Raw genomic sequence first — 9422 nt, forward strand, 5'->3', positions numbered from 1 at the left:
CATAAAACAATATGTGTACTAACTGTTTAATGAGAAAACTATTTGTTCTGTAAACCTTCATTAAAGTACAATAAAAAAAATTAAAATAAATAAATAAATATATGGAAGGAGAGAAAACCAGAATAAACCAGCAAAAGTTGTCAATCATCAATTTTTTTATTACTCCCTGTAACACTGGATTAGAGCTGCAGGTGTTGGTATGAACTCATGGATTTCAATATATATAGATGAATATAGAAGTATAGATATAAATGTATATATCATAAAAGACAAAAAAACAAAAAAACAAAAAAAAACCTATTGCTGTCAAGTCAATTCTGACTCATAGCGACACTATAGGACAGAGTAGAACTGTCTCATAGGGTTTCCAGGGAGTGGCTGGTAGATTCGAACTGCTGACCTTTTGGTTAGCAGGCGAGCTCTTAACCCTAGCTCTGTCCATGAGAAGGCCTGGGAGCAGTGACTACCTATACAGCAATTAACAAACCCAGTGCCTGGATCTTGGTTTCTAACCACCATTCCCCACTGAAATAACAAGGATGTTTTGGAGAAATGGCTAATTCCAGAACTGAAACAGGAAAGGTACAAGATGAGTCTTGAACATCTTATGCTAGAAATTAAGAAAATGCTCAAAAAATGATAGGGCATGTCAAAAGGACCCAGAGGCCACCATAAAGGGGCTCCCTCTTGTCAAATTTGGGGTAGTATGAGCATCAGAATAAATAACAAGCTCCAGTACTGGCCAAGACAGAGTAATACCACTATAGACTTTCTCACTCACCACAACTAAAAACTTTGGACTCAAAATACAAAAAGCAATGAACTTGGAACTCTGAAAAGTGATTGCAATTAGATTAGGGAGAGGGGTAGTGAAAATCTGAAGAAATAACCCTAATGATGGTGAGTTTCCTGTTTTAATGAAGATGCAGGATACAGGTCAATATACAAAAATCAATTAGCAATAACCAATTAGAAACTGAAAATTTAAAAACAATACAATTTACAGCAGTACTAAAAAACAAGAAATACTTAGGAATAAATCTAAGAAAATACGTGCAGATTCTGTAAGCTGAAAACTACAAAACACTGATGTAAGAAATTAAAGAACACCTATATCAATACCATGTTCATGGATTGGAAGACTTAATATTGTTAAGACATCAGTTCTTAACAAAGTGATCTAAAGGATCAACGCAATCACAATCAAATCCCAGAAGAAAATTTTTAGATGTTACGATGGTTAAGGTTGTGTGTCAACTTGGCTAGGCCATGATTCTCAGTGTTTTGGCAGTTGTATGATGTTGTTGTGATCACTTCTCTGTTGAAATTTGATACGTGATGACCCCCATGATGGAATCTGCCGAGTGGTACCAGTGGTACCTGTGGCAGCTCACTGCCCCCTCAGCCTTCATCTCTCCACCCTCCTTCACCTAGTCCCTTCCTGCTTGCCTTGCCAGAGCTTTTGCTTGTTCTAGATCCTGCAGCTGACTCCTGTTTGTCTGATCTCCGGTTCTTGGGAATTGAGCTAGCAGCTTGCCTGCTGATCTTGAGATTCCTGGATGTTCACAGCCTGCTACAGTCCTGCTCTCTGGCCTGCCGATCTTGGGTTCACCAGCCCCTGCAGCTATGTGAATCACTAGAATCCTCTTTCCTGCCCCACAGACTTGGGATGACAGCCTCTAAAAACCACATGAGGCATTTCCTTGATATAAATCTCTCTCTATACTTTACTGGTTTTGCTTCTCTAGAGAACCTAGCCAAAGACAGATGTTGACAAGCTGATTCTAAAATTTATACAGAAAGGCAAAGGAACTAGAAAAGACAAAAACAATTTTGAAAAAGAAGAATAAAGTTGGAAGACACACTACCTGATTTCAAGATTTAGTATAAAGCTACAGTAATTAAGACAGTGTGGTTTCATGAAAAGATATACTTATAGACCAGTGAAACAGAATAGAGAATCCAGAAATAGACCCACACGAATATGGTCAATTTATTTGACAGATGTAAAGACAACTCAAGGGAGAAAGGATAATCTTTTCAACAAGTAGTGCTGGAATAATTGGACATCCATATGGAAAAAAATGTACTTCAACTCATACCTCAAATCTTGTACAAAAATTAACTCAAAATGGATCACAGACCTAAATGTAAAACCCAAAACTATAAAACATCTAGAAGAAAACATAGGATAAAAATCTTCATGACTTTGCATAGGGCAAAGAGTTCATGATCCATAAAATAAAAAATGATAAAAACTTTTGCTGAGAAAGACATTGTAAAAAGAATGAAAAGACAAGTTACAGACCAATAGAAAAATTCTGCAAATCACATATCTGACAAAAGACTTGTATCCAGAATACATAAAGAACTCTTAGAACTTAACAGTAAGAGAATAAACAACCCAATTTTTAAAATGTGCAGAAGATTTGACAGTTTACCAAAGAAGATATACTGGAAGCAAATAAGCATATGAAAAGATGCTCAACATCTTTAGTTATTAGGAAAATTCAAATTAAAACCAAAATGAGATACCACTACACATCTATTCCAATGTTTTTTTAAAAATTTGACAATATTAAGTGTTGGTGAGGAAACAGAGCAACTAAAACTCTCATACATTGCTGGGCCCTGAATTCTACCCTGGCTAGTACTTCCCTTCTCTGAATTTTAGTTTGTATATTTGTGAAGCAAAGGGGTTATACTAAGGTTATATGAATTACATGCATTTCTATAGAAAGCAACGTGCTAATATATATAAAAAGATTTCATTCATTAATTTCTCTTCTGGAAATACAGCCTAAGGAAATACAGGTATCCCTTACAATCCAAACCCTTGCTATCAGAACTCTTGCTTTTCAAACTTAGAAACAAATAGATGGTGATAACAACAGACATTTGTATTACAAAATACACAAGCTTTAAGCACTAGATGATTGTCACCTTGTTATTTTAATAATGAAAAATTAGAAATAATCTAAATATTCAGCAATAAGGAAAATGTTCTTTACAGTGCATCCAGAATCAGTCTCCTAAAACAACTCTGATCACTTCCCTCCCCTGCTTAACTCCTTCCACAGTTTCCTTTTGTTTCTAGGTTAAACCTGGGTTTCAATCCCAAACCTGCCATTTATTGGCTGAATTTGAGAAAAGCTAATTAATCTCTTGAGACCTCAATTTCTGACCTGTAAATAAAGTGTCATATACACGCAGATGCTCAAAATGGCTAATAATAGTGATGATGATAATAGCAATGCCTGTGACTTTAATACCACATACTAGAATTTACACATTCAAATAAGTATTATCCTTTTCATAATTATTATCATTTAAAATAATTACTAAATGCATACTCTGTGCCAGATCCTGTACCAATTCTTTTATATATATTTCCTCATTGACTTTACAGAGCCATCCTGTGTAGTAGTTCTTATTCCCAGGCTAAGAAAGATTACATGATTTACCCAAGACCATACTATAAAATAATTTATAGCAAGTTTATTTTTAATAGCCCCAAATTGCAAACAATCCAAATACTCCTCAACAGGTGAATGGTTCAACAAAATGTGGTACATTCATACGACGGAATACCAATCAGCAATAAAAAGGAACGGACTACGTATTTGTGATGGTTAAGACTGTAGGTCCACTTGGCTAGGCCATTATTCTTAGTATTTTAGCAGTTGTATAATGTTGTGATCACCCCCATGATGGAATCTGCTGAGTGGTACTGGCAGAGGCAGGGCCTGTGGCAGTTCACCGCCCCCTCAGTTTCATCTCTGTGCCTTCTGCCGGTTACTTTCTGCCTGCTCGCCTTGCCATGGTTTTTGGCTTGTTCCAGACTCAGCAGCTGCCTCTTGTTGTCTCACCTCTGGTTCTTGAGACTTGAGCTAGCAGCTTACCTGTTGATCTTGGAACTTGTCAAACTTCTCAGCATGCGAGCAAGAGTCCAGTTACCCAAACTGCTGATCTTGGGTTCGCCGGCCCCTGCAGCTACGTGAATCAGGAGAAACCTTGCGGTCTTGTCTGCTGATCTTGGAATTCATTGACTTTCACAGACTGTGAGCAGGAGTCCCTCTCCGACCTTCTGACCTTGGGTTCACCAGTTTCTGCAGCTCTGTGAATTGGGAGAGGCCTCTACCCTGATCTGTGGACTTGGGACGTTTTAGCCTCTACAATTGCATGAGCTATTTCCTTGATATAAATCTCTCTCTATATATATTTATACGCTTTACTGGTTTTGCTTCTCTAGAGAACCCAGCCTAAGACAGTACTGATACACTCAACAACCTGCCTGAATCTCCAAGAAATTACACTAAGTGAAAAAAGCCAATTCCAAAAGATTGCATGATTCCATTTATATAACATCCTCAAAATGACAAAATCATAGAGATGGAGGACAGATTAGTTGTTGCCAGGAGTTAGGGATGGGGGAGTGGGTGTAATTATAAAGTGGCACCATGAAGGATCTTTGTGGTGATCAAACAGTTCTACATCTTGATTATGGTAGTAATTGCACACATCTACACATGTGACAAAATTGCTTAGACCTATACACATGAGCACATGTAAAACTGGTGAAATCTCAATAAGATCTGTGGATTCTACCAATATCAGTTTCCTAGTTTTGATATTATACTATAGTTATGAAAGACGCTGACACTGGGGGAAACTGAGTAAAGGGTACACAAGACCTCTCTGTACTATTTTTGCAACTTCCTGTAAATCTATAATTATTTCTAAATAAAAAGCTAAAAAAAAAAGAGTATCCACACTTCTTTTCACAATCTCCCACAATGGTGTGCCATCAAAAGACACAATGTCTCTGACTGAAAGAGTCTGGGAACTATATTAGAGCTCTCCATTCACAGGGATGGTCTGCAACCCGCCACTTTCCTCTTTCTTTTATCAACATTACTGAGGATCGACTGGTTGTCAGGCCTTGTGTTGGAAGCTAAGTGATAATGATTTATGATAAGAGATGAATGATTCATGATCCCTTCCCAAGTGAGCACCCAATCCAGTGATAATAAAAAGGCCTAATATGATCAGAAGTTCCCTGGTGATCTAGTGGTAAGGAATTGGCGCTCTCATGGCCATGGCTGGAGTTCGATTCCCAGTCAGAGAACAATATCCTCTTGGAAGCCCTGGTGGCACAGTGGTTAAGAGCTCAGGCTGCTAGCCAAAAGGTCAGCAGTTTGAATCCACTAGCCACTCCCTGGAAACTCTATGGGGCAGTTCTACTCAGTCCTATAGGGTCGCTATGAGTCAGAATCGACTCAGTGGGTTTTGGGGTAATATGATCTGAGCACCGAACTAGGAGTCAAAAGAATTCCATACTGTTTTGGATTCTTTTTGTCTGATATTAAAATCTGGCCCCTGCTTTCTTTTTGTTAGCATTTTCTGATATATCTTTGACCCTCATTTTACTTTTAATCATCTGGTGGTATTTTGTTTTAGGTGGTTTCCTTGTTACCAGCATCTCACTGGATTTTGCATTTTGACCCATTTTCCAGGTTTATTTTTCAGTTGGGAAGTTTCATACACATGCATGGAAAGATGCTCATTTCATATTGTAAATTAAAACAACAGGTTACAAAACAGCATATTTAGTATCAGCTCAGATATTAGGATAAAATTCCAAATTGTGTGTATGTGTGTGTGTATGCATACAAACATATATCAAATACTTGTTAGGTGCCGTCAAGTCTATTTCAACTTATAGCGAACTCATGTGTCAGAGCAGAACTGCCCCCATAGGGCTTTCTAGGCTATAATCTTTACAGGTGCAGATTGTCAGGTCTTTTCTCCCAGGGAGCTATTGGGTGGGTACCAACTGCCAGCCTTTCCGTTAGCAGCCAAGGGCTTAACCATTTTGCCACCAGGACTCCTTATATCAAATACTTAACTATGCTTATTTCTGTGTGTTTTTTAAAATTTTTTTTCTTTGCTTATACATATTTTCTAATGAACACATTATTTGTGCCACACACATGCACACACACACCCCAACAATTAAAGATTTTTAAAAATAAGATTCAATAAAATAATTTGTAACCAGTTTATAAGGGCAATGGGGGCACTTAAACTCTTTTTTTTTTTTTTCAACATTTTATTGTGGCTTGGGTGAAAGTTTAGAGTAAATTAGTTTCCCATTCAACAATTTATACACATTTTGTTTCATGACATTAGTTGCTATCCTCTCAATGTGTCAGCACTCTACCCACTTCCTCCCTGGATGCCCCATTTCCATTTGCCCATCTTTCCTGCCCCTCCCTGCCTTCTGAACTTCGTTTTTGGGCAAATTCTGCCCTTTTGGGCTTGTGTGGTTGATTCTTCCGAGGAGCACATTCCTCACGGGTGCTACTGTTCACTTTATAGGTCTGTCTATTGTTTGGCTGAAAGGTGATTTGCAGGAGTAGATTCAGTTCCAGGTCTGAAGGTGTCTAAGGGCCATAATCTTGGGGGTTCCACCAGTCTCCAACAGACCAGTAAGTCTGGTCTTTTTTATGAATTTGAATTTTGTTCTACATTTTTCTCCTACTCTGTCCAGGACCTTCTACAGTGATCCCTATCAGAGCAGTTGGTAGTGGTAGCTGGGCACCATCTAGTTCTTCTGGTCTCAAGCTAGTGGAGGCTGTGGTTCATAGGGTCTATTAGTCCCTTCATAGGGTCTGTTAGTCCTTTGGACTGTTTCTTCACTCTTCTTTGTTCCAGACAAGAAGAAACCAATAGCTGTATCTTAGATGGCCACTTGCAAGCTTTGAAGACCCTAGTCACTACTTACCAAAGTAGGATGTAAAACATTGTCTTTATGGACTATGTTATGCCAGTTGACTTAGATGTCTCCTGAGACTACGGTCCTAACCCCTCAAGCCCAGTGACTCAGTTCCTCGAGGTGTTTGGTTATGGCTAAGAAGCTTACATAACTGGGGGGCACTTGAACTCTTGATGAAAGAACTATAAAAAAAAAATGGAAATTTCATATTACCTCTGGATCTCTTAGACAGAAGAATAAAACTAGCAATAATTACAAAGGAAAAAAAAATTTGTCCTCATGGAACTACTTACAAAGTTTTTGATTTTGGACCATTCCTCCTCTTGGTGTTTTGATTCCTTAATCTGCAAAATTCAAGAGAATGGAATATACATCAGTATATATTCTAAACTTAACATGGGGTCTCTGGGTGGGTTTAAGTATATTGGTAAATTACCTGAAATCATATGCAGAAGGGTGTTAAGTGCATCTCTCTTCTAGGGAGAGGTATTATAACTTTTTTCAGATTCTACGGGTTTACTTACTCACAAAGGATTAAGAATAACAGAATAGGATTTTTTAATTTGATCTCTAAGGCTCCTTCCAGCCAAACATTCCACAATTTTAACAGATATCTAAGATATATTATATCTAATAGATCCTAGATCCCTCCTTCCTTCTCTAATATTTCATGATTCTAACAGAGATGAATAAATGGACTAGATAGCTAACATTCCATGATTCCAAGTACCACCAGAGTTCATTCCTTTTCCCCAGAGGGCAAGGACTAAATTTTTCAGCATAGAATTCTAGGCTCTTTATGACTCAATCTCCATCAACCTTCCAACCATATCTCTCACCCCTTCCCTAAACCCCAGCCACTCCCCGTCTAGCCTGCAGTTTCCACAAAGTTTTGCTCCCACTCACTCTGTGCCTTTGTACAGACAGGCACAGTGCCTTCTACCTGGAATGCCCCTAACCCCAACCTTTTTCTTCTTGAGTCTCAGCTTGAAGGTACCCTCTCCAGTGAAGCCTCCCATGCCTCCTCACCCTTGCAGCAGCAGCTGGTGGGCTCCCTTCACACTGAATACTGACTGCCTGTTAATACACAGGGAATAGGACTGTTGGTTTGCTCAGCAAACTCAACTGCCTAGGGACCAGGCAGGGGAAGTAAAGGTTTGAAGCCAATAGGTATAAAAAACACCAGCCCTGTGTTTCCCCACCTGTTATGGATTGAATTGTGTCCCCTCAAAATATATATTGAAATCCTAATCCTTTTCCTTCCCAGTACCTGTAAATATGATCCTGTTTGGAAATAGGGGTTTTCTTTTGTTACGTTAATGAAGTCATACGGGGAGTAGGGTAAGTCCTAAACCTAATCCCTTCTGAGTGGTGGTTTATAAATAGAGCAGAATAGACACAGACACAGACACACACACACAAAGGGGAATAGACCATGTAAGTAACCATCCACAAGCCAAGGAATGCCAAGAAACACCAAGGAACACCCAGGGCTACTAACAAGGAGGGATGTCGATGTCCTGATTAGGACATTTACCCTCCAAAATTGTGAGATAATAACATTCCTGTTCTTTAAACTATCCGTTTGTGGTATTTTTGTTATAGCAGCATGAGGTGACTAAGACACCACCTCTGAGAAGAAAATAGAAATATCAGCTCTAGGAGAGGCAGGGCCAAGACAGTGGAGTGGTCAGACGTTTCCAGTTGACCCTCTTACAACAAAGACCCAAAAAAAAACAAGTGATTCCATAATATATGACAATCTGGGAGCTCTGAACATCAAAGGCAGAGTTGAGGAACCAGACGGAGTAGCAGGGGGAGGGAGAGACGGTTCAGAAGCAGCGAGGAGTTGCCGGACCTGACCCGGCAAGAGGCTGAGCCCTTCAGGCCTAAGCAGCTTGTGAATGAGCGGTGAGGCAGGCAAGCAGCTGTGCTCAGGAGGCATGTTTTGTGCACCTGGAGAGACCCAGCCGCTGAGAGTCTACACGGCCGTCCAGAAGCAGTGAGAAGCAGCCTTCGATCCAGCAAAAGATAAGTAATTGTGTACTGCTTACCCTGTGGATCAAAAACACTCCCCTTAGGGAAAAACCTTTCTCCCATTTACCTCCCTGCTCCCTGCTCTGCACTAGGTCCCGGACAGGCTTCAGCAATTGCTGAGTCCTGTGGGCCAGAAGTAGGATCTGTCACACGCCGGGAGACATTCTCCCTGCCTTGGAGAGTGAACAAATTAACAAACAGGGGAAAAAATATACTGCTGGCTCCCCTAAGCCAGGAACCTGGAGTAGGCACAGCTCCTTTGCCTAGGCACAGGCATAAGGGATCCACAGATTTTCAGTGCCTTTCCCCCTGCATAGACTTGTGTGGGCCCATCTCAGCAGCGTAGGCCCTTATTACTGCAGTACAACAGGGTATATACCAGAAGTCTAACTTCAACTGTTTCGGCTGTGAGGTAGCAGGTTCTTGATATCTGACACTGTTCTGCCCATTAAGCAGGGTTTTCACCTACCCACATCAGGGGCCTGAGGACTGGTGGCTCCACCCACAACACATAGCCACCTGCAATAGAGGTCCATGAATAAGAGGTGCCCCCCAGTCCTTACAGCCAACAGCATTAGGTGCTCATAGTCCAGCTGCAAAACCCACC

The 9422-nt window shown here is 40.1% G+C and overlaps 1 protein-coding gene across 1 annotated transcript in view; it reads right to left on the reverse strand.

Moving 5' to 3' along the window:
* Positions 1-9422, reverse strand: part of CNBD2 (cyclic nucleotide binding domain containing 2) — a 66054-nt gene that overhangs the window by 48088 nt on the left and 8544 nt on the right. The window contains exon 2 of the mRNA XM_023724958.1: positions 7072-7122. Coding sequence (XP_023580726.1) covers positions 7072-7122 — 51 coding nt within the window. The remainder of the gene's footprint in view (positions 1-7071; positions 7123-9422) is intronic.

This window comes from Trichechus manatus, unplaced genomic scaffold, assembly GCF_000243295.1.
Source record: "Trichechus manatus latirostris isolate Lorelei unplaced genomic scaffold, TriManLat1.0 scaffold00008, whole genome shotgun sequence".
In the NCBI taxonomy this organism is placed as follows: domain Eukaryota; kingdom Metazoa; phylum Chordata; class Mammalia; order Sirenia; family Trichechidae; genus Trichechus; species Trichechus manatus.